Below are 26,698 nucleotides of genomic sequence, written 5' to 3' on the forward strand. Positions count from 1 at the left end.
TCACCGTACTGCTAATACAGCTGAGAGGCTCTCACAGGGCCACCTTCACTCTTCATCCACCCAGGGCAGTATGCCCAATTAGCTGGTTTGTCTTTTCCAGCTCCTCCCCCCAGGTCTAGCAGTGTAAAACTGCCTCCCTTCCCAGGAGGAAACTCTTCAGTCTGCCTAAGTCTAAATAAAAACTAAGAGGACACAGTAAAGACAGAAAGAGAAAACAGCACTTTTCACGTGTAGCAAACTATTTCCACAGGCTCTGAAATATTTGGAGTTCTACGAAATACGCTCCCAATGACAAAGATCAACAGATGGAGCTGGTCTGTTACAGCAGGACTCCCATCACAGGCAGCATTTTGTAACTGGCATCAGCCAACCAGTCGGACCTGCTAGTTGTCCCTAGTGTAAACAGACAGCTTCCTGCCTCCTCTACACAACACTGAATTTACTATGACAACCATTTCCTTCTCCTCAGCATTGCTCGGTTTCTAGCTTGGCATCTCATACAGTCAGTAAAATAACAAATTTTAAAATAACTTTCCCAAATTCCTCTTCCTGGTTACAGAAGGTGGCTAGTGAACTCAGGCTAGCTTTTAAAAGGAGGATACTGCATTTCCAAAGAGGACAAACAACGCTGATACACACAAACACAAATGAACTTACCTCCTGTAAAGTCACAGACCAAATACTGCTTTCAATCATTGGTGCAAAGACAGTGAAAACAGGATATAAAGAAATTTCTAATACAAAAAAAAAAAGTTGCTTATTCTTAATTGTGTTTTTTGTTAAGAGTTTTAGAGAGATATAGTCCCACTTCCATCACACACTGGATGGAAAGAAGACGGCAAACTTGAAAGCAGTAGGCAAGGCTCAGTTCAGGAAGACTGAAAGGCTGAACTCCACCCTCTGCACCAAGGAGCAATTCCTGAGGAGATTAGTGGCCATGATGCATCCTCTCTGTGCTGTACTCAAGTGGGGTGTAATGACTCACCAACCTTGTTAAGCAATTCTGTTTCTGTTCAGCAACACCCTGTGCTGCGTTCGGCTCGGGCAGAGTTAGTTTTCTTCATGGTGGTTAGTATGCTTTGGGTTTGTGCTGGGAAAGCTGTTGACAGCATAGAGATGGTTTGGTTATTGCTGAGCAGGGCTTGCACAGAGCCAAGGCCTTTTCTGCTTCTTGTCCCTCCTCACCAGTGAGAGGGCTGGGGGTACACAATGAGCTGGGAGGAGACACAGCTGGGACAGCTGATCCCAACTGACCCCAAGGGATATTCCAGACCATATAGCATCATGCTGAGTATGTAAAGCAGGGAGAAAAAGAACGAAGGGAGGACCTTTGGAGTGATGGCATTTGTCTTCTCAAGTCACTGTTATGTGTGATGGAGCCTTGCTCTCCTGGAGATGGCTGAACAACTACCTGCCCGTGGGAAGGGGTGGCTGAGTTCCCTGCTTTGCTTTGCTTGAGCACACGGCTTTTGCTTTCCCTACTGAACTGTCTTCATCTCAACCCACGAGTTTTGTCACTATTACACTGGTGATTTTCTCCCCCACCCACTTGTGGTGGAGTGAGCAAGTGGCTGCCTGAGTTGCTGGCTGGGTTAAATCAAGGCATCCAAACCTGAGACCTCTGAGTCTGAACTGATCCTCAATGATGGAATGAAAACACTGATTAAAATTCACTTTCTGGATGTGAGCAACCTGAGGTGTTCATAAACCCAGTGGAAAGGGCTCTTGATATTGGAGGAGCCCCAAAGGAAAATGCTTTGAACCTCCATCTAGAAACCCAAAAAGCTTTTACAGCAAGCAATCCAGGAAAGCCTCTCATGGTAAGCAACACAGAGGCTCCTGGAGGTAGTTGTGTTTTCTGTTTGGGGACACTGCAGAGGCATTCCCCAAAGTGCCCCAGCATACTTTTTAAAAAAAACAAAACAATGTCCCACAAGAAAAGTCATCATGATTTTCCTCATGATGGTTAACACTCAGTTGCCATGACTGAATAAAAATGACCAGTGTATTAATTTTTCCTTCCCCTTCAAACACAGAGAAGGCTATTACAGAGATGTCCAAATCACACATTTATTCACACAACTTCTCCCAAAGAGGTGGACAGAGGAAAAGGTGGAACAGAACAGCAGCATCTGCTTGCAAAACTCCAGCCCTTCTTTGTATGACTATATCCTCTTTATTTTAATTCAACTCCCAAGCTCAGTTCTGGAAATTTCTCATCAAGTCAACCCAAATCTTGTTACATGAGGTATTCTCAAACACAGAAATAAAACTCCATAATAAAACTCCATAATATTTAGAAAAACATCAATCTGAACTATATTACTATTTTTTCTGCACATACAACTTGCTTTTCTTCCTGGCTTCTATAGGCAATTTGTAATTTATTTCAACTAAAACTTACGAAATTTGGTGACAAACAGCAATTTAGAACATATTTCACTTTGGCACCTTTTAAAAATCTGACAAAAATGTGATAATTTGTTATAAGCAATGGAAAATAAAGTGAAAACGTGTCCAGAAAAACTTGCACTTTTCCTAAATAACACTTGTAAATACAGAACGAAACAAACATCAAAAATAATGGCGCTCTTTAATACTGTTCTTCTGGTAAGTCAAATCACAACATGTAAAATATGTGCTGGGCAGGAACTCCTGTGTGTTTACCACAGTTTATGGGAGCACATGAATTTAACCTGTCAGGCAAACACAACTGGTTACTGGGTCAGACACTGCAAAACCAGCCCATCATCTCTCTCAAGAGACCATCAAGGCATTTCCTCTGAGGGCTGTGTCACAGGGAGGTGTCTTACTCAGACATCCTTCATCACTGCAGCTCACAAGTGCCTGTGTGCCTGACAAATTTCTGCTGCTAACAAAAACTCTAAAAACTATAGCTAAAAACTATCAACTGACTGAAAGATCTTTTCCTTCTTGCCCAATATGAGGAACGTTCTGCAGGGATCTCTACTCCAGTGATCCCATCCAAGAAACATCCCCTTCCTAGGCAGCAAAAACCTCACTTTGCTTTGGGAAGAGAAACTGTGAAAATTACAACATGGTAGGGCTGTGGGGCACAGCCCACAGAGCAGCAGCTGACAGGAGTGCTGTGCTCAGAGGCAAGACTGGCTTTTGTCCTCTCCCAAGCCAAGTCTGGCTGGTGGAAGCCCTGCAAAAGTGCTGCCCAACTGAAATGCATCTCTGACCACGCAGGCTGCAGAGTGCTCTCTTACAGGACAAGCAAAAAGCAAGGCTGGCTTTCCACATGCTGCCTGGGAGGATCCACACAGCTGACATTTTCTTGCTGCCCTTTGGAAACACTCCTGAAATGTCAATTCCTCAACTTCACGTATCAATAAAATCTAACAAGCAAGACAGGGAACAAAGAACACTTACAACACTTACAACACCCATCAACTGAAGAATGTGTCCAAGCTTTGAAGTTAATGTGCAACTAACCTGTTACAGGGACTCTACTCACAGCATACTTAAGAGGATCAGACCCAATCCAGCTTAATTAAAAAATCTGCAGTGAGTTTCAGAAGCGCAAGCCAAAACCCTGGGCTGTGATCTTGACTGTGACAGTGACTCACACCAACAGTGGCCCAAGAGTCACTTTCCATATCCTCATTTGCAGCTTAGGATAATGTTCTTCACCACCTACTGACCAGGATTAACTAGTTAATATGCTTCCACCAAGCTTTAAAGAACCCTTATTTGTTTTCTAAGCATTATTTTTATTCTACAGTATTATAAGTGAACTACTAGAAAAATACTTAAAAGTTAATCAGCAGCAAGTTGTGGTTTTTTTCTAAATAGGCCATACTTGCTATTGGCTCTCAGCAGCTCCAGCACTCTTAAGTCTCACAAGCAATAAAATATCTGCCTTTTGACAGCAAAAACCCGACACTTAAAATATAATTTTCTCACAGACAATGGCTTTTTTTTTTTTTAAAAAAAAGAGTCAGTTTGACTTTGGACCTGTTAAGTCTACTTTGTCACATTGACGACTTAAGGCACACTCTCTCACTAGAGATTTCCATTCTCTGGTTTTCTGAACGTGGTGCACTTTCCTTATGTTCACAGACCACGTGAAGCCTGTTGCACTCTGTGTGATTATTCACCACTCCACACTCCTGGTAGACTCCGTAACAACCACAATGTCACTTAACATATTAAGGCACAGTGAAGAACAGCAGGAAAACAGTACAAGGATATGTAAGAAATGTCAGTTCCCAGCTACCCTGGGCAGTGGGCCCAGGGAAGTGATTCACCTCTGGCAGCTTCACCTAGAGAAAACTGAATTGTTCAAAATAGATTGAGGAATAATCAGATCCTGAGCACTCAGTAAAGTCTGTGCCCAGAGGCAGAGCCTCCAGCACACAAAATCTATGGCAACAGAATGCAGCTGTGACAATGAAAGCAAATACATTGTGAAGATAAGCAAAGCTGACCCAAAATTGAAGAACTGTTCTTTTTTGGTGAACTATCAAGCTATCATATTAACAGCTGAAGCTTATTTCTCTGATCCTTCAAAGAAGAATACCCATCACTATTAGTTCTATTGCAGTAGAACCTCAGGACCCCAGGAGTGCTCTGGGTCCCACCATAATAGGTATTATCTTAACAAAAAATTACTAATGCTTGGTATAAACAGGAATGAATAATAAGGATCGTATCAGCCAAGGAAGAGTTCATCTTCCAAAGTCTCTGTGGATGCCACTGCACACAGCTTGCACTAGAACAATGTGTATTTTCTCCTTTTTGTGTCTGCAGCTGAATCACCCTTTGTTTCTGCGGCTCATGAAGATCTCCCGTAAAAGTGCAACAGCAGGAGAGTTACCTACAAACATATAAACTGAAAGAAGAAAAATATTATATGTGGCTACTTGCAGATGTCTTAAGAGTTACAAATTGTGATTGAAATATTCTTGGAAAAAAAGACTAAGTCCAAAGGTTTAAAGTGCTTATTCAAGAAAGGGCATGAGCTTGTCCTGGCACTTCACTTCTCTAAGTTCTGCACTGGCATATCCCAGGGAGGTGAGCACGGTACACACACCTCTGCTCAACTGCTGGAGACTCCTCGTGGGAGTCACCAGTGGCACAAGTTCCCATATAGCATCTCCCTACCTTATATCTGTCCATAGGATCTTCCTGCTGCAGCTGGCTCTCTCGCATTGTTTGGTACTCTCTCTCATATTTCTTCAGCTTTTTCGTTGGCACCTGTGAAATAGATTTGGGAAACATGCATTTAGAAATTAGAGGAACACTGGAAAAGCTGACTGAAAGCTCTCCCTACAAACAGGAGACTGAGGAAGTGCTGGAAAGCTGCTGCTGAGTAAAGTCTCTCCCCACTGTCCCCCCTTCCCTACTCATTAAGCCATGTCAAACACTCACAGCTCACATCGACAGAAATCTTTCTGTGCCCACTGCTGCTAATTATTCAGACATTTAAAGGGAAACAAAATGAAGTAGAGACATTTTAGTAAGACTATCAAGAAGAAAAAAAGCACAAACAAGTGGGAGAACAGGAAAGAGGAACGCACACTTCAATACATATGATTCACCGAAACAATGCTTTAGCAAGACAACTGTTACAAGTGAGATGAGAACAAAGGAGTGCTCATACAAAAGGACTGGACAATTCCCTGGGGGAGATCCAAGTAATGGTTTTTATTGCTGAGAGAGTATTAATGTCTAAATTACAGCCTGTGACCAATGCCCTCATGAAGTCTGGCACCAGAGCCCTCCTAGGCACAGGTGGAGATGCTGCAGCACAAGAGAACAGTGAGGTGGCTCAGAGAAATCACAAACAAATTTGATAAACAGCCGTGCAGAAAGGGCAAAACCCAGGCTGCTTGATCCTGGGAACTCTTCCCCTTCAAACACTGACCAGAAGGAACCTGTGCTCTTTTAAACAAAGCGTGGGGGTCCTTTGCTTCCCCTTCACCTTTTGGTTGGGTATGCAGTGCTCCCATCTCTCCCCAGAGACCTCTGACAGTATTACTCAGGTCACCTACTGGCAGCCAGAGAGATCCCTAACGCCATGTACCATCATGAGTATAAACACAGGCTTTCCCTGGATCTGTCATGCAGATATTCCTATTGCCTATATTGATCATGTTTAGCTGCCTCCTGGTGTGAGGACATGCCAATGTCACCTTGCCTTAGGGCAAGAAACTACTGCCAGCGAGCAGAGATAGGAGTTCCTGCGTAGTTTTGGTGTTGTTTACTGGTTTTTAGCCCAATACCTCTTTGCTCTGCAGTACCCAAAGGGACCAAGCAAGTGCTCAGTGTTGCTGCAGAGAGAGGTGCAAGCGGCAAACATGAAACCCACGATGTGCAAAGCATTAATAAAGTAGCACCAATTCGATGGAATCTGAAATCAACCCCCTTAACGCAAACAAGGAGAAAAGGGTAAAGATAAAAACATGAAGTACATTGAGCAAACTTACACGAAAATTTCACTTTGATGACACCTAACAGAGCAGAACACCATGAAATGAAAATGACTCAGAGATGCTTTTACACATTTCAACTGAACAATCCTCCCAACACAAACCCAGCCACCTTTGTCTTGGCTGCAGCCTCCAACTATTGAGGCTTCTTAATAGTCATAAGAAGAAGAAATCATTTCACCATAGTGTTTTAAATGAAACAAACCCATCACACATCCGAAGCCTGATCCATCCCATCCTTTCACCAAGATTACTGGGCTTTCATTTAGAGAACCAGATCAAGGCTCCCGAGCTGGGGTGTTACAAGGACACCTTCCAAACACAGCTCTCAGGTTCTGCTGTGGAGTTTTGTGCTCCAATATGCAACCACCAGGAAATAATGATAAATGTGAGGGAGATTTTGGGGTGCAGCACAGCAAAAAGGCACAAGACAGGCATAACTTAGATGATGACCTGTTCAACTGAAGATTTTTCTGATTTTTGATGCTTTTCATTGAAACCTTTAAAGTGCATATAAGAACTAAGTTTCACTACACAGGGAGAGAGACAAGGAGACAAGACTCCCATCCACGCAGCCACATGAGTGCTTCAGTAAGAATCCCACCATCTGAAGGAACAGGAGCTGTAAGACAGATTTTGTCTGTGTGTGTGTAAATAGGGAAATAAGAATGGAAAGCCAGGCAAAAATCGCACAGTTGCAACCCTTTACCCCCCCATGCTGATGAGAGCAGTGCTGCTCACCTTAGCCTGGCACTGTGTGTTGGGGGCTCCTTCCACTCACAACTACCATTTCTTAATGCCTGGTAATTCATTCCACCAACCATTCTTATCTATGTGCTTTCCTCACTTGCTTATCTCTTCATTCACAGCTGTGAGCAGGATCACATGGGGGTCCTCTGGGGCCTCAGAAGGAGTCAGCTCCCTCTTCATCACCACAGGAGCCATCCTTGGCCGGGGCCTGGGCTGAGGGATGCTCGTGTGCCTGGCACACCCTCCAGCAAGCAAACAGCACAGCAACACTTTCTTAGGAGTACTGACAGTAAATAATACCTGAAACAGGCATCAGATCAGGCAAGCATCAGGCGTGACAGAGAAAACAGCGTCCAGCTCTCTGGAAGGTCATAGTGACTGACGTATGTTAGTATCTATTTGTTCTACAAACCTTGTCTTAACTGGGAAGTAGTACCTAAGTAAAGTGAAGTTCTATCTTAAGGGGCTGGGAGGGAACTCCTACCAGAAACCAGTCCATACTAATCCACTTATCTCATAAAATAGAAACTGGAGCAGGTATGCCCAAGAACTTTGGCAGGGACTACACTTCACTGTTACTGTCTATTCAGCCACATTTCTCAAAGGAGTTTGATAATTTATTACAGCACTTTCTTCTTCTGAGTATACACTAATAAATGGGAAAAAAAATTTTAAAAGCCCATTTCCATATTTTCCAATTTAATTCCCTGAAACACTTTGTGCATTCAACAAGGGACTTCTCAGTAAGCATTTTCATAAGTAAGTGCATAGTGCTAGCTATGCTTCATTCTTCATGGACTGATCCCGAACAAAGTGCTCATAAATTCTCTGTAAAAGCTTCTGTAATATTGATTCCATTTTCTTTCTTTAGCACCATGGGGTATAGTGGCTTGAACTGATGGTTATCAAATTTAGGAGACTCTTACAGTATATAAACATTCCTCATAATTGTTTATCTCAATATCTTATCTCATTGTTTTATTTTATTGTCTTCAAGTATAAAATCATGTTACAAGTAGTTGTATGCAGGGAAAAACCCATGCAGAGCATCTTAATAGAACGTCCACACAGAACAACTGAACAAGCAAAACCTCTTCCTGAAAAAACCCAATGGCACCAAATGCTTGAAGGACTCACTGCAGCGGGGTGATGCGTGGCAAGTGAGAAACAAAACCACTTTGGTTTTAACTGCCCCCTGTTCAGACAGGGCTGGAAAGATTTGCTTCACTTCACAATCCTGGGCATGGACAGTGCACTGAGCATCAGCATCCGCTCAGCTTCAGAAGACCCTTCCCTCATTCTGTGATTTCTTTAGCTGTTTCCAGGCAGTTCAGCCGGGCCTTGCTGGATTTATAAATCACACCTATGACTCCTTCCTCCCAAATGTTTTATTGCTCTAATGCAGCCTGAGCACTCAGAGGAGGCAGTTATTGCTGTGTTCATTTGACAGCCAAGGAAATGGAAGCAGAGATGTGAAGCGATTTCCTGAACATATTGCAGACAGCCAGAGGCTGATCCAGATAGTGAAATCCTATTACTTGATTTCTGATTTCCAGCACCACCACAATGCCAAACTGAGCAGGGGATCTCTTTCCTGGCTTCCCACTTCCCTTCTCTATCTAGCACTGCATAAACACTCCAAAACTACATTATCCCACCACACTAACAATGTAGCCAGTATTCTCTAATCTCCTCACTATTAACATTTTGTTCTCTCTAGTTCTTGCCTCAATGTTAAAAAAAAAAAAAAAAAAAAAAGGAGAGAAAAAAGCCAATGAAGAAAGCATGCACTGCTTTCCTTTCGCATTCTTTGAGGCAGGTGACATAACTTTCCATTTCACTGGCGATGGATGTGCTTGGTAAAGTCAAGCTGAGGTGAGGGTCCTGCGCCCCTCCAAAGGCGAGCCTCCCCCGCTTGCTTTGAGCAAACACTGACAGCAACCACAGACCCTGGGTGCAGCCCAGCCTCCCTTTGATCCATCCACCACGCACCTGGCATGCTGTGATCCCCAGCAAAAGCCCAGACTCCTCCCACTGCTGCAGATCAGGACCATTTCCAAGCAGAGGTGATGCCTGGGAGCCTGGCTCAGGAATGCTGGGACCAGCTCAGCCCCTGCCCACAGCCAGAAGTACCAGGTGCAAGAGGCTCTCACAAAACTGCACTGCAAGTGCCCCTCTCAAGGAGATGTGAGTTATGCTTGTTGTACTTAATTGTCTTCACTTTATGAATTAGAACAGTATCAGATGAAATTTCACAACGAGGCTTGGTTCTCTGAGTGTCACATGAAGCCTGTGAGCTTTAAACAGAGCCTCAGCAGATTAGCAGTAAAAAATTTCCAATCACATGCATCATCTTAGTTCACACTCAAAGTTGTACCAATTTGTTCCAGTTAATACTTTGTATTTTAAATACAACTACATCAGGTTCAAGGAAGGAAGCAGCTCTATTTTAAGGAATACAGCTCTATTTAAGTACTTTATTAAGCCAAATGAAGGCTTCAGTGTAACAAAATTAGATGAAAAAACTGACTCGGTGCTACTCGTCTGTGCAGTCATTACCACGGACAGCTGTATCATCCTTTCCTTAAAACGTGGTTGGCCAAAAGCAGTGAAGGAGTATCCTGCCATATCTGTCTAGGAGTAAGGCTCAGAAGTAGATAAGCCATTTGTTTTTCTCCTGGGGGGAGGCAGGAAAGAAAAAGAAAGAACAAACCCCACAGCACCACGCTGACACAACAGACTTGTCTCCTGCACTAGACTTGAAAGGGGGTGAATGGGATATTGTACTTAGCTATTATGCAGTATCATCTGAACAGCTGTATCTCCAATGAGATCTCAGCCACAAGCATGAAATCTGAAAGGGAAAGTTGCCATTTCTCACAGAACTCTATTTGGGATGGGTATTCTGCACAGAAGAAAACCTGCAGCATCCATTTGTAAAAATTAGTGTAGGATTGACATCAGCTGCCTAAAGGAAATCCCAGGCTGGAGCACAGCTTGAAGAATTCCTGTCTCTCCTTTTGACACCATGCAGGGAAGGGCTCACTGGAACAGGCTGTTTCACCACAAGTTTGAAAGCCAGTGGAAAGCCCTCCTCCAATGTTTTCACTATGCTACAGTATCCCATTCAGGCCCCATACATCCTGAATTCAACCCCACACTGTACAGCTCATTCAGCACCATCTGATCCCTGGTTCTGGGGCACAATAAAAGCCCCAACTGTCAGATGCTATTTTACCATCTGAGCTGGAAGGAAGGAGCTGTTCCCTGAAATTCCTTGGAAACGAACGTGGTGTTGGAGAGATGTCCTGCTGAATGCATGCCTGAGCATCTGCTGCAGTAAAGCATCTCTGCACCTCGTGTTTGGGAACAGAACTGAGAGAAATGCTCTTCGTACATCAGCAAAGCAGCTCCACCCCAGCACACCTGAGTAGCCCTTCCATGCAGGGGGAGATTCTTCTTGCTGCAAGTCACCTCCTTGCGAGGTCTGTACGACTCTTTATCCTGAAGAGAGGCTTCAGGATAACAGGAAGCCAACCTGAAAGCCAGCTAAAGGTAAAGGAAACCAGCATCGCCGTGAATTTTGTTTAATTTCTCCATTCGCATTAGTCCATTATCAAAATGTCTCAATTGCAACTGGCACGCTCAAAGGAAATTATAGAAACAAGAGAAAGGCAGGTTGCAAAATTTACAGAGCACCTGCACAATTTACTGTGATTCAAACCAGCAGCAGCAGCAGAGTCAGTGACGCTGGATCATTTCCAACACCAGATCCTTTCGTCAGATTTTCATCTCTACGATGTTATTTCCATTCATGGAAACCCACTGAACCAGGTATAGCTCATTATTCTTCCACAGCCCTGCTGCTTAGAGATCTGCTTAGTTGGGCTCAGTTAGCAAAACACTTAACTAAGAGTAAGCTGAGACAGAGGGATGTTCAATAAGCCCCATTGTACAGCGATCCTGCAGCAAAACAGGAAAAGAGAATGGAATCTGGATTCCCTGAACTGTAACTCTATACTTCTACACTGACCACTGGGCTTGTGTTTGAGAGGCTGCAGGGGAACCTGCATCTAAGAAAAAGGGTCAAGGAAAGGATGTTCTGCCTGTAGCAGATGCTTTTCAGAATCCCCAAATGTCTTTCTGCATTCAAAAATTCATTTTCACTTTGACAGATGGAAGGTTTATTATCCACTTCAATTCTCTTTGCTTTATTAAAGAAGAGACACCCTGAGTGGCTGCAAAGCAGTGCTTGGAAATGGCTGATTATTTTCTGCACTTGCAGAAATGATGTCTCTGATGTCTTGCAGCTCCCCCAGACACAAGTGCTTCCTTCTCTACAGATAAGGGCTGCAGCAGTGACACACACACCGGGAAAGGAACAGCCAGATCCACTGTCAGCCAGCACACAGTTTGCATTTCAATGGCTCTGGTCAACAGCAATACTGTGGTGAAGGACACCAATATCAGAAACATTCTAGATGGAAAATATCTGCTTACAGGTCATTTTTATTATCTGATCTAACTTAAAGAATACCTGAACAATGAGACCTCTGCTACAGAGGACTATCCAGGGTAAAGAACTACTTGTATATGGCACAGCCACAATGAGGATTGGAAAACTGGGAGAGTGATACTGCCCAGCCATCTAAGTCAAGGCCCTGCTCTGGGTAACACAATTCCTATGAGCAGCAGCTGTTTTTCCAGCATAGCATTTATTAATCAGTTTGTACCTCATAAACATAACAGCCCCGAGTGGTATTGTGGCTTACACACACACCCCACCCCTTCTGAAATACAGCATTTGATGCTGAAGGTTTTATGTCTCCTCAGTGACTATGCAAAATCCAACTCTTAGCTCTCCCCACTAAAGGTACGTAATTCATTCTGATTAAGATCTAACCCGTGTCCACAACAATTTTAGAGCCTTGGTCACATTTCTCAGCACATCAAGCAGGAGAAGAGAACGGCAAGCAGGAAGACACACACAGCCTTCAGCACCATCCCTGTGACAACAGAGTCAGACATTCAGGAGAAAGAACCAAGTGATCTTCTTGCTTCACTTAGCAGGGAAACAGCCTCTCCCATCTGCGTGGTGTTAGGGTTTACTTCCACCCTTGTTCATAACTAACACAGACCTATAGCACAATTGCCAACAAAAGGCCAGCAACTTATCAGTGCCAAGGTTCAAACTAGTGGTTTTACCAAGGCTTTACTGTAAAACCCATCTCATTCAACGTATTTAGTCCACAGACTGCACAGCTTTCAGCAAATAAACCCCTGGCTCAATACATTTTCTGAAACCTGCCAGGAGACTAGTGAAAGTTGTTGTCTGCAAGACTGGATTCTGATTCCGCTGAATGACTGAGCCACATCTTGTCTCCTGTCACACTCTGTGTCCAGCACAAGATGAAAAATAATCTGCTTCCTGAGATGGAGGAGGGGTGCTAGATCACAACTCTGAATCATATGCCCAGGTAATCAAAGAACCATGCAGTATTCTTTGAACACACATTTTATGTGTTAATATGATTTTAGATCAACTCTGAGTCACAGTATCAAAAAAATTCTCATTTGCATCTTTAAAATCAGCATCAAGTTTCTCTGATGTGTGCGGAAGTCCTTGATGCTCAAACCTGTCATTACTTTTATCAATATTTCAAACCCACAAGTTAAGTGCAATTACTTTTTAGTGCATACTCCACTAGCAGAAAATAGATACCTTTTCTGTATTAAAACTGAACCACTGTGGACCTGTTGGAGTGGGTCCAGGAGGCCACGGAGATGCTCTGTGAGCTCGAGCACCTCTCCTATGAACACCAGCTGAGAGAGCTGCAGTTGTTCAGTCTGGAGAATGGGAGGGTTTGGGGAAACATTAGAGCCTCTAAAGGTGCTCCAAGAGAGCTGGAGAAGGACTTTGGATAAGCGGGGGAGAAAAGGCTTCACACTGACAGAGCATAGGGATACATGGGATATTAGGAAGACATTCTTCCCTGTGAGGGTGGTGAGACCCTGGCACAGGGTGCCCAGAGAAGCTGTGGCTGCTCCATCCCTGGAAGTGCCCGTGGCCAGGTTTGGATGGGGCTTGGAGCAGCCTGGGATAATGAGAAGTGTCCATGCCCATGGCAGGAAGTGAAACCAGATGGGCTTTAATGTCCCCTAAAACCTGTGATTCTATGATTATATAATTACATTCAGAGCTCTAAAATGACATTTGTAGAGCTCTGTAACATATATTTGTTATATCCAATACTTTTATCTATATTTCAGCACTTAACAGAGCTTCATTCTCTAAAAGTCTTGCCTTTTTTTCTACTTATCCAGGTCCATAAACAAAATTGCTAATACCCCCAAAAAAGCCACACATTAAATGATGAGCATTTTGAAAATACAAGTGGGACAGTGTCCAACTCCAAGGTATCAGCAAGGCTCACTGAAGCACGGCACAGCCTTTTAGTGCAACATCTACTCCATGCCCTGCTCTGTTATCTCACTAATCCTTCATATGCCAAGAAGGTTCCCTCTGCACCTGGAATGAGGCTTCGGGTTTTGCCTTATGTTGCCCCTTTCAGCCTCTGTACCTGTGGGATGCCTTGGCACAGAGCTGGCAGGGAAGTGGAGGAAGGGCAGGGCAGTTTAAAAGCACTATTTGGCCACTGAATGTGGTTTAAGCAGCTGCCTGAGAGTATCTGTGGGGATGGGACTGCACAGCTGCATGGCCCATGAGCCCCCAGAGATACAAAGGAGCTGTACCAATTCCCAAACCTTTACATACAAGGCTGCTTTGGTTTTTTTTTTTTCTTCCTGCTGCTTTCCCTGCCCCAGCTATAGTTCCACCACCACCACCAGCACTACTGGCCACCACTACCATTTGCCACTTCACCTGTGCTCATCCATCATGTTTAGCTGAGACCCTGTCAGGCTCATCAATTACCAGTGGACTCCAGACCTGCTGCTTTATCACCCAGCAGAAAACATCCCAACAGCACCTTAAGCACTGACAGAAGCAGGCAGTTTGCCAGGCAGGAGGGGCTGAAAAAAAAAGACGAAACATGTCCGTGCTGCCAGCTTCAGCAGGAAAGCCAAGCTGCTGCCACTGAAGGGAGCCCTGCAAGAGAAGGAGCTCCCACAAAGAGAGAGCAGACACTTCCTCTAGGAAACAAAGCCAGGTAATATTCCCAGCAACATCTGCCTCCCTCTGGTACCTGCAGCAGCAGAGCCATCTTTTTTTCCCCTGAGCTCTCTGTCCTAGTGCTGTCTATTCCTTGTTGCTCTGGCCATGGAAAGAATGAGACCCTTGGTTCTGAGATAACTGGATTCCTGTTATCCTGTTCCAGCGTTGCCTGACTGACACTGTACTGTGCCACAAATCAAATCCCTCCTGATGGGAGAGAATTTACTGAAAGTCCTTGCAAGGAGTTTGAGAGATAAACCGAGACTTTTCCTTGAGTTTCAATGCTTCCAGATAGTTGTTTATTAAGTCTTATCAGAGGAACAGAGCCACTAGCATGACCCAGGTACGGCATAGAAGGAAGAAAAGTAGAAGTGAAGACAATTAGCAAGATTTACACAGCCTTTTAAAGACATTTTAACCAAGAGTTACTAAAAACTTACATTATTTTCACTTTCCTACCAATTATTCAGTAACACGAGCAGGAACTGCGGAATTCTCTATCCAATCATTCCAAACTACTTTTACTGCAGAACATGGAGTAGCAGAAGAAGGAGAAGAAGGTTTAGAGAACAACAACAATCCTCCATTTTGGTATTTTTTACTCTTATCTATTTACTACAAAGAGAAGCCCAAAACCTCTAAATTTTTCACCCCGTGACAATCTTACATCGTAGCCTATAACCTAATTCACACTACTGTATTTTCTAGTTCTTGTCTGACTGTTGGTAATTTGTTCCAAGGTTTGAAGCTAAAACAGTGTTGTTCAGGTGGGTAAGAACCCTTAAAAACAGGCAGAGAAATATTCTCGGCACTCTGGGCTCCTACATCTGACCTGCTCTGGAAGCTCAGTCTGAGTGTGGACAATCTGTGTGCTCCTTCTTGCCCATGCACTGTGGTCTCCAAGGTAACAGACAAATAACATACAGTATCTTACTTACACCTGATACCATAAACTGGGGATTACTTTGGCAATGCTGCCTTGAAGCAAAAGCACAGCACTGTATCCACACAGAGCACTGCCTTGGCACAGCTCACACGCTGCTCTAAATCAAAGCAGCTCGATTCTTCTAGAAGCCCACAGCTTTACACCACCAGCAACCAGCACTCCAGTCAACACAGCTGGCTGGGGTTTGGTGAGCTAATGTTGACACAGGTAGAAGGAAGCAATAAAGAAAAAAAATGTATTACACTGTGCATGAAAGCACAAACCCAGCAAGATAAAACCCAGTGAAATACATTTTCCAATCTCAGCACAAAGTATGCTGAATTCTTCTGAGAACTGGGATTAAAAAGAATGAAAACAGTTGTAGACATTGAAGACAGAATATTGGTAACTACATTTACCTGCACCTTCTAGTAACTATGAAACTGGACTCCTACAAAGAGATTAACAGCCTTTTCATCTCGTTTCAGCACTCCTTTCAAAGTACATGAACATACTTGCCATATATAACCAATCATGTCCAGAAACTTATTTCAAATTTCTTCTCCCAAATGGGCTTGTAATGATGACAGAAACAAGCTGTTTCTCGAGTGCCCAGAAACACCTGTATTGATTTCCCTGAATTTTTTTTAAAGAAGGAAATGAGAAGGCTTCAGAATATTGATGTCCTTCTTTTGAATGCTTCAAAATTCTATTGCTACTTATAAAATGTGTATTTGAGACATTGGTCAAATAATTCTTTCTTGATCCAATGACAGTAAAAAGGCAGCAAGAAGAAATGCTTTCAGACATGGAGAGAAAATAAACAGAAAATAATACAGGTTATTAATTTGGAACAAATTACACAGTAACTCAAACTAAATGAAGAAAAAAAAGTTCAAATCCTCCCTTGAATTCCATTAGGCTGGATGGTATTATAGAGGATATAGAAAAGGACTTCTACGTGTTGCTCAAATGCATTAATAATTACAGCTCAAAAATAATTACTATTCAGACAAGTCACAATGGTCCAGAAAACAGCTCAGCTCTAACCAGCCTGCAGGGCTTTTTGCAGGGCAGAAGTACTGACAGAACTAGCAGAAGCAATACCTGGTCCACTCTTGGTTTTATTTTTTTTTTTAGTAAATACTTAAAGCAGTAGAGATTCCCTTAGACCAAAATCCCTGTATGGAAATAACATTTAAGCACCACAAATCAACCCATTTGGATGACTTTGGTTGGTGAGCTGAAACCAAGAACCCACACAAATGCTCTGCAGCGCTGCCTAAAAACTGGTTCCACACCAGCATCATTTTGTAAACGGTAGGTCCCACTTTACTCTTTATCTACAGATCTGTCTGTCTATGTTTGAAAAACAGGTGCTTGAGGAAGGCGGGAACCTCCCTTGGAATGGAAAATGTGATCCCCTTCCCTGCAAATTATTGGAACTTTGAAATTATGGGGGCTTTCAGGCAGAGATATAGGAAAAGGAATAACAGTTCTTTACTAGAATATATACACACCTTTATACATAACACGGCAAACGAACAGCACCACAACCCCGGTTCCGCCTCTCCCGCCGCGGGCCCTTCCCCCGCTGCAGCTCCGCTCGCGGCCGCCGGGGGCGCTGGCGGCTCCCGGCCGGGCCGGGCACTGCGGTGGTTCCCCCGCCTGCAGGGGGCGCTGTGGCGCCAGCTCGGCCCTCAGGCAGGAATGGCGGGCGGGCCGGCAGGGGAGAGGGAAAGGGGCTTCCCTTACAAACTGACGGTGGGCAGCCGGTCCCGGTGCCGCTCCGGACAGCACAACAAGCTGTACCAGGGGCCTCAGAGCTGGAAGAGCAGAGGCGGGCACACCTGGGGTGGCAAACAAAGTGTGGCAAAACCTCTGCAGCCATGCCAGGGGGTGCAGGGTGTCCGGGCAGGCATGGGGTGTCGGCTTAGAGCGTAGCAGAAAGCCCAGAGCAGTGGCAGAAACAGCAGGGCAGGGCAGTGAGAGCTGGCTCCCACCAACAGCTGGGAGACGCTCCCTCCGGAGGCGGGAGGAGATCAGGGTCCCCTTCCCAGTGAGGTTGGGTGTTGGAAAGGTCCCAGTTCAACTGGCTGACCCATGATAAAGAGACCCAGCGAATAACAAAAAACTCCGCAGTGGCAGCGAATCCTCTGGGCAGCAACAGTCCGGCACCAAAACCACACCTGTCCCACTCTGGTCCCAAGAGTGAGAGAGCTCAGAGCTGAGCCCAGCCCCTCACCCCCCAGCCAAAATCTCGTGGTACCTCTGCACTTCCCAAGAGAAAGCTCCCCAGCTCAGAGACAGTAGCAAACTGTACCCTTCTTCCTCCTCCTCCTCCCCGAAGCCAGATCTTTTGTCTCTCTTAAGTATCGTCATTATAATCTCCTAGGCAACAAATGGGAGAAAATTCCCTGGGAGAAAGAAAAATAAAAAAAGGAAAAATCCTAACCTCCAACACTGTCTGATGAAAGTAACTTTACAGCTTTAAGAGTCTTCCCTAGCACTGGCTTCACTACCACACGAGGGATTTATTTTCTTAAAACCCAGACCCTCCAAGGAGTATCCAACAATCATAAACCACGAATTAAAAAGCGCAGGAAATGGGTCAAAAAGCCATTGTGAAAGGGAATCATCATTCAGTGACGTTTCATTTTTGGGCAGTGACATTCTGGGTCTCTTCTGGGCCTCATCAAAGATCCAGCACTCTCAAACACTACATCAGTGGTCTGCAAATGAAAGATACGATCCAGCTAATAGAATCTGTGGATCACACATGGAAAGAAAGAACAGTGCAGAAGAAGAATCAGAAACGGTACACATGCATTTGAATTCACGGAAATAGCTTCCTCAGCTGAAACACACTATGGTGCTGGCTCCAGACCACATGTCCACAGGACTTTACTATATAGTATGAAGCAGTAGTCCTCCAGCTGGGGTGGAATCCCATGAGGAGATGGGATCAGTCCCAAGAAAGCACCATTTGGACTCTTCCAAAAGCTTGGAAACTTTTCTGCTCTCTGGGAAGGACAGGGGATGGCATAATGGGACGCACATGCTGGGAAAGCAGCCTGCCATCGGCTGGGCAAGACCCAGCTCTTCCTCCACAGCCCTCTCCCTCTCTGGTCAGTTTGGTGGCAAACTGACCAGAATAATCCTGCAAAAATATTTCAATCTACTTATTTTTGAAAATGTTCATTGCATCAATACCATTGGTAGCTCAGCCCCGCAAGCAGCTGCAGTGGCACTGCTCAGGAGGACAGAGAGTGGTGTGGGACTGGGAATAAACACTGGTACAGAGAGAAGGGCAGGAAATAACAGACCACCTTACTGGGAAAAATGTAACTCTGTTGTCAGAGCCCGGGGATGCACGAGCACAGGGAAAAGCAAGCTGACCAGGTGTTCTAGTTTGAAAACAAACCAGTGGGAGGCTGCAGTCCTCTGAAGCAGTGATCCTGTAGAAAAAGGGTCTGCTCTTCCTCAGAAAGTCCAGTGGTGGCTGTGTAGCTCCTGTCCTCTGGAGATCCAATGGAAAGGTTGTTTCTGGTGTTCAGAATCTCAGATTATATCCAGGATGGGATGCTTGGTTCCTCCCTCTGGGTGGAGCATCTCACAATGGGGTAATGAGTCAAGAGGCCAAGTGTTGATTAGGCTCATTAACAGAAGATGGTCCGGAGGGAGTTATCTCTGAGTCATGTGGCAGGACAATGATGGGCCATTAACAGCAAGATGGTCTGGGGGGAGGAGGCAAGGAAACACTGCCCCACCTGATTTCAACAGCTCATGAGGATGGTAATAGAATACACTGCAACCCAGGAAACCAGGGAAGGTCAGCCCTGGATTGTCACTGAGACCAATACTGTAATACTGCTTCTAGTTCTGGGAGATGCAGTTGGGGAAAAAAAACTTAAGAGGGTGTGGAGCAGAGCTCCTGAACTGTTTGGGCAGAGTGGAAATGCCTTTGCAGCAAGAGATGTAAGAGCTCAGGGTCCTCAGCACAAGGGAGCTGCTCCAAAGACAAAGCAAGAGGATCAGGGCAGAATCTGGTAGCTCCGGCCCCACAGAGGAGGGAGGGACAGAGGTGGGACAGCTCCTCAAGACAGCCTGAAAGCAGGATCCCCTCCTTCTGTTGGGAAGGAAAGGGCTCAGATGAGGATTTTATCTGTGATAAGAGTGAACTCCCATAACAGTGACCACCCAAACTTCCTTCCTCCTCTGGCAGCAGCTCCAACTACAGGATGCCAGGGGAAGACGGGCTTCAAGATCTCAAGTGCTGCCAAGGACTCTGTTCTGCAAGATTCCACACAGGCAGAATTAGAGATTCCAGGTAAAACTGAGATTGGAAGGGCTCCAGGGGGCACATGGACCAAGATCCTGCTCAAAGTCAGAGCATGCTGCTCCTGAAGGCCTCCAAGGATGGAGGTGCCAGGGTCTCCCTGGACAGAACTGCTTTCCCTTGTGTTGAGCCAGAACTGACTGCTGAAAATTATAAACATTTGTCATAATGTCATGTTCTGTCAGTGCCTCAGTGTTTGGCTCCCTGCTTTCTAAGACCTTCTTTCAGGTGGCAGGACACTGCAATCAGGTCCCTCCTGAGCTTTCTCCTCCTCAGGCTAAGAGGCCCCAGTTCTCCCACCCTTTGCCTGTGCAGTCGGACCCTGCCTTCCCGTGAGTCTTCCAGTCCACTTGCTTTAGCCTGTGAATAGCCCTGGTCTCTGTGGGGGCTCAGGACTGCACTCAGGGAGGGAGATACATTTCACCTGACACATGTCTGTGCACAGCCAGCCTTGGGCACTGCAGGGCAGAGGTTATCCACCACAACTCCCAGCTTGCACTCATGCTGTCCAGACATTTAGTCCATTAGATGATGGAGTTATCCTACTTGGGATTTTGCATTTGCCTTTGCACTTGCTGAACCTCAGCAAGCTCCTCTCAGCCCAGCACTTACCCTCCAGTTTCTGCCCCTGCAAAACAGGGTGCATCCTCTTCCAGTGTCTAGGCCTGAAGATGTTAAAACATAGCCCCACCATCAATGCCCAAAAACGTTCAGCTCCCTGCCAGTTAGACCAGCCCATGGATGACTATGTACTGCACTTCTCCCTGGCCTCCTAAGTATTTGCAGTTTACCCACCCACTCTAAACCTCCTCAGTTCAGCTTCGATGAGAAGCTGAGAGCTTAAAAATCCTTATGGCAGGGTCTGCCAGTGTGTAACCACAAATTCTTTCTATGAAATGGCTGATAATTCCCCTGAATAGAGAGCTAAACACAGCAAGGCAGGCAGGAAAATGGAAATACAATGAAGCTTTCCAGAAGAACGTCCTTCAGCTCTGGATTAAGAGGATTATGCCACTTAGAATAGCATTTTTATAACCCCTTGAGTCCAAGTTTTCTGCAGATAAACCGAGAATTGAAATTCCCCGCAGTAAAGCTGCTCAATTCTTGCACAAACTACACAGCAGCCCACTTATATATGCTGCTCTCCAAGGCTGTGCCAAGTAGTTTCAGAACAACATGAAATCCTGAAAGCAAGACCACACAGGAAAACAACTGCATTTCATGGCCACATTGCAATGTGACTAATTTTATTATAATGTATGTTGGGGGATTGCTCTTACACAGTGTAGCTTTGAAGCATATTCAGCAAAACCTTATCTCAGATCATCCACATCCTGTTTGATTGTTTATGAGCATCAGAGCAACATTATAAAAACACTGCTATGCTTTCCAGTGAGAAATACAGCCAGAAGTGATGAACATGGACTACAGCAGGTAATTCTGACTGCGCCAAGAAGTTCACACCTGTGTGGCACTGGCCGTGTCAGAAGGTCACAGGGCTGGCCTAAAGCACAAGGAACCGGCACAGCTATCACCTGGCCTGTTTTGGTTTTGGCATTAACCCTTTGTCACCTCACCTCATGACATGTGGCTCTCTGTGCAAGAGAGACTCCTGTGCACCCGCCTATTGCACAACCCGAAGGAACTACAATGAGTCACCTGGAATGCCAGAAACCTTCCAACAAGACCATGCCAGTGACAGAATGAAAGTCTTCACAGCACTTTTTTTTTGAACTATTCTCTGCAACCTGAGCAGCATAATAGGAAAGCCTTTCAAAATAACTGCAACTGGATTTTGCAAACCCAACAGACGAATCCCAGATTGCAACATACCCTCGCTATTAATATGAACTCTTAGAATAAACAGAACACCCACAAATCCTTCCTGCAGAATGTCCCTTTGTGTACAGTACACACCTTTGTGCCAGCTGGTGACGTGACAGTGACAGAGTCAACGCAATTTGCCCCAACCTATCCCAACTGTCAGCTTGTCCTGCAGTTAAACGTAGCAGCAGAGAACTGAAAGAAACTTTTTGAGTTATCAGGGCCCGTCCCTTCATAGTGCAGGATCCCATGCATTGTCTAGTCCTGTCATAAACCTGAGAAGAGCTTCACTTAAAACCTGCCGAGGTTGTTTGCACCATTATTTGCTTAGTTAATATCCTTCAAAAACCAGTTAAAAAGCAGTTAGGTATTTCCTATGTAAGCACAACAAAAACCATATTTATTAATTTCCTTACTAGTACGTAATGTACTGAAACATGGAATCCTGGAAGAGTTTGGGTTGGAAGGACTTTAAAGACCATCTTTTTTCAACCCTCTTCTGTGGGCAGGGACACCTTCCACCAGACCAGGCTACTCAAAGCCCCGTGTTAACACACATATATGTTAATACTCTTTGATTCCAGAAAAAAAAAAAAAAAAAAAGAAAAAAAGAGTTGATCAGAACAAGCCCTTACAGTAAAGTCAATTAGTCAGATCTTCTGAATAAAAGTAACAATGCTTTTCCTCCCACAGTTGTCCTCTGTTTACCAGGAGATAAGTAGTTACTTCATAGAGAAATGTTTTTCATCTTATTTTCAGAGCAGCAGAAATCACCTGGAAATGTAATGTGGTGCTTTCCATGCCAGTTCTTCTCTCTCCTTGTCACTCACAGCTGATCCAAAGCAATCTGGAGATCTGCAACACATTTCCCATTACTTGTGCCCAGACCTACAGAGGACATCGCTGAGCCCGTCATGGCAGCACTTCCCAAAGGTCTAAATTACAAGATAAGCCACCATGAAAGGTCTTCTCAGCACAGGGATTTTAATTTAGCAACTGCAAGTGCTTGCTCTGGAACACACCGGCAGTTCAGGGCAGGAGGCTCCCAGGAAAATCCTCCTGTTTATCATGCCTTGCTGAAAGAAACTCATCCTGAGACACTCTCCCAGAGCTGCCAGTGCCTGGCTCTGGTTAACCCTATTGCAACACCAGGTCGTGTCTGAAGGAGATAACTATGGTGGCCTTCCAGGCAAAGTAATACATGCTGCCACGTTTAAAAATACCCAGCAAGGGAAAAGCATGGGACTCCTGAAATGCTGGTTAACCCAGAGCCTGTTTGGAGCCCAGCCCCAACCAGGTCATATTAAAGCACCATTTTGTCTATACTGAATTTCCAGATTTATTGTCTAACTGTTGTAATGGACCTTGGAAATTGTGACCTTAAGAAGGCCAGAGACAGGAAAAAGCATCATAATAAAAGGGATTAGGCAGGATTCTGGTTTACATCCAGAGATTCAATGATCCTACACGAGATGCAGGAAGTAAGTTCATGCACCCGAGATCTGCGCATGGAGAGGCAGAAAAACCCGAGCAGGAAATAAGCACAGAGAGACTTTACACAAGATACAATAAAGCAAGTTTTCCTTTTTTGAGAACACCTTCCTTTGTCCCAGCAGAGGAACTGATTGGGTACAAACACACACCCAGCCCCAAATCTGCATGCACAAGCACTTCCCTGGGCTGCTGAGTAATTAGTTGATTCGTATTTAGCCTGAAACGTTAACTGCATCTGCTTGCACATTAAGCTTAACACCTATATATACATTTTTATTTTAAAACACTCCCTCTGACTTGCACAACCCAAAGGGTTGTGGCTCCCACATGGGCTCAGGTGTAGGATCCGAGGCCCAAGATAAACTTTTGCACTATATTCAGAGCCTGCAGCTCCCTCCAAGCACTGAGATCTCCATGACAGAGGGAGTGACCACACTCTACACATCACTTACAGAAAGAGATAGGCTATTTATGAAGAAATAACATATTTCATTCAACTAATACGTTTTTACAGATATTTATGCTGATTTCAGAATATATAAAAGTAGAACATTACCATTCCCAAGGAAGGGACTGATTCTCTCAGATTTAGTGAAGGTACCTGCACCCCAGAACCAGCATCTACCCCGACCTCTTGACTTACATTCTAAGAGTCTACAGCTGGATTGGTTCAGTCATTTGCTGGCTTAATTATTATTTCAATTATGTAAAAAATATTATTTTAACTATAACCCTACTGAGAAAATCACCCTCTTCTAAATTCACCTGCCCAGAAAGAGATTTTAATAATCTCTTCAAAAATAAGTTCTTTTCATTTTGTTGATGCATGACAGCAACTTTCTGAAAAAGTAAAAGTAATAAAAAGAGAAACTAAAGAACAAAAAAGGGCACTAAATAGTAATGCTTTCGACAGAAGGACTTAACTCCAGGACAGAGTATAACCTTGAGCATTATTGGCAAAGGAGGAACACCTACCACAGCTTTGGGCTTGCTGACTGCCACCAGATTGGCCAGAAAATCTTCCTCGCACAGCTGGCCAAACACATGGGCATCGTACGCCACCACTATGGAGATCTCGTCCATCATTTTGCCGTCAGGCTGCCGCTAGCGGCTGAGCAGGTCCACAGTCCACGGCTGAACCTTGGCTCAGTTCCGTGGCAGTTGTTCACACCCAGCTGAAGACGCCAATAATGGGGAAGGAGTGTCGTGAGAGAGAAAACATGAGCCAGCAAATCAGCTCCCGTGGGGGTTTTCCTCTCCAGGGTGCCTTTGGTATCACGGGCAGCACACACGGCACACCTGCCCGCACTCCCAACACCTGCCTTGCAAAAGGCATCTGCTGAAGCTTGGAGAAAGGCAGGGAACCTGTTTTAATTCCAGTATTAGGCCAAAGATGAAACAACAGGAGACAAAACAGATTAGTGTTAAACAAGAAAAGATCTATCAGAGCTTCACAGCAGCACTGAAATCACTGCTGTTCTTCTCCAGTTTGGTAGCAATTGTTCATTCTTTATATCCAGATTTCTCCCATGAAAGCTGATATTCCTGTCAGCAGAGTCTCCCTTTCCAATGAATTGCTGCTTCTGGATTAAATAATAATAAGTTCGCAGAGATTGGTGTAATGCTGATTCCTTTCAAGCACTCCTCAAAATTTTCTGCAGGTTTCTAAATCTCTCCTTTAAAATCTTTTAAAACACTCACTTTTGCTTTTCCACAGATCTGAATTGCATTCTGTGCCCTGTAGATACTTTGATTTTAGCAGGAAGATGACAGCAGCAAGTCACAACCCTCCAAAAAGTGTCCTTCAGCTTCCACATGTAATAGAGGGTAAAACAGCCCTGAAAAATGCAACAAGGCTGTGAAGCTCTTTCTTGAATAAACTTGCACCTCCACAAGGGAAACAAAAACAATTTATGCAATTAAAATGTTCCACAGAAGAAGGTTTTTAACCTAAATCTGGCACTAGTCTTGTTTTAGTTAAGGAGTAATATGTTATCTCTTGTCTGTGAATCCTGAATAGTGGAGCAGCCTTCCAAATTATTCCTGACTTTCCAATTAATTTATCCTAACTTCTTTTATCTATCCGACACAGGGCAAAAACAGCACAAGGAAAAAAATATGGAAAAAATAATTAAGAATCAATACTCTGAAAACTACAAATGAAAATCTAGAAAACAATACAGGATTTGAAGAAACAAACAAAATATCCCAGAAGAAACTTCTTTCAGGACAATCAGGCAAGGTAAAACTCCATCCAAGACATTTTTATCTTCTTTGGAAGCCTTTTCTTCCTGGTGAAAAATCATACCTGCTCAAGAAACAGAAATCATTCCAGCCATCCATTTGTCTCCAAAAAGAGTCTGTGCTGGATGCAGCAAATCTGGTAGAAATGTCCAGTGCAGGTTGGTGTGGCATATGGTTACACTCTTGCTTTCCAGAATGAACAGCCAGACCCACCTTGCTTTTCTTTTTCCTCTCCTCCTGGAGTATCGTTATCAAAGATTGCAGCTATCTAAATAGCACCAGGTGCTATTTGCATTTGAATAGGAAACTTGAGCAACAGCTGTAGCGGGCAGGATTAAAACCCTAACATCTCCTCCACTTAAATAGTGGGGGGAAATTACATGTTATTGCTAGGAAACAGAGAGTTCTAATAGGCTTATGGCAAACAAAAAATGCAGCACTTGAGGTTAAACTCTTGAGACTAAAGCAGATTCTGATCATGCTTAACCCTTGCAGGATGAAGAAAGATATTTTTCCCTTGAAACGCACCTACTGTACAATTTTTCCTTGTTTTTCTTCAAAGGCAATTTTTTTCCAATTAATTCCTGCAGTAGAAAGACTTCAGATTCCAGCCCAGCTAACGAGAAGGTGGCTCTCCATGTCACCTATACAAAATTCGTACCTGCTATGCCAAACCCGGCTCAGCTTTTCTGAAGCCTTTAAATGCTACTTCCTCCTCCCCTCCATTGCCTTGGGCGGGTTTGGTATCTTCTTGCAGAGCAAGTTCAAAGCGTGGGGCTGCGAGTGGCCCCTCCCCGGCCTCTCTCCGCCGTCTGCTGACAAAGGCAACTGCTGCCAGAGGTACAGTCCCTTCCCACCCCGCTGGCACCCGCTCCAGGGGCTCCCAGCAGGGATTGGCATTACCTTGGAACAGTCAGGTAGGCGCAGGGGAGGGAGCAGGTGTAACAGCAAACACTCCCATGTTAATGAAAGACCAGTTTAATTCTGCAAGAAGGGCAGGAGGTGGAGAATGCAAATTATCAAACATACTCCACAGCTGCAGCTACTCGAACCCCTCCCCTGATCTAGCCAACAGGCATTTCCATGTATAAGGAATTATGGACCAGAACGAATCTACCTTTTTCTTTTCCTCTTAGACAGAGAGGTTACAATTATTTAACAGAACTACATCTGCATATTATTGTATAATCAGTTCAATAATTCTCATACCTATTCATAACAAAGGGCTTATAATTTTGGCATGCTCTAACTAGCAATTCCAAGAACTAACAACTGATTTGTGACATTGGCTGATGCATCTCTTTAAATAGGATGTTTTTCAGTTGTTCCAAGCTAACGAAGCTGAGCTGCCTGCAAATCCCTATGAACCTGCATTTTACATCTCTGTTAACAGCCTGTGCTATACCCTGAATCAGCACACAAAATTATAACTATCAAGCCAGGTAAACTAAGTATTTTGAATTAAACTGACCAAGGCAAACACGTCCACC

General features: G+C 44.4%; 1 protein-coding gene across 7 annotated transcripts in view; it reads right to left on the bottom strand.

The window, feature by feature from the left end:
• RABGAP1L (RAB GTPase activating protein 1 like) overlaps positions 1-26,698 on the bottom strand; it is a 236,230-nt gene that overhangs the window by 9,948 nt on the left and 199,584 nt on the right. For 4 of the 7 annotated variants that reach the window (XM_069022719.1, XM_069022720.1, XM_069022721.1 and 1 more), the window contains one exon: positions 5,131-5,223. In XM_069022719.1, coding sequence (XP_068878820.1) covers positions 5,131-5,223 — 93 coding nt within the window. Of the gene's footprint in view, positions 1-657; positions 4,859-5,130; positions 5,224-23,939; positions 26,182-26,698 lie in introns of those variants that run through there. The other 3 variants (XM_069022725.1, XM_069022723.1, XM_069022726.1) reach the window with 3 other exon arrangements.

Source organism: Aphelocoma coerulescens, chromosome 8 (assembly GCF_041296385.1).
Source record: "Aphelocoma coerulescens isolate FSJ_1873_10779 chromosome 8, UR_Acoe_1.0, whole genome shotgun sequence".
Classification (NCBI taxonomy): Eukaryota; Metazoa; Chordata; class Aves; order Passeriformes; family Corvidae; genus Aphelocoma; species Aphelocoma coerulescens.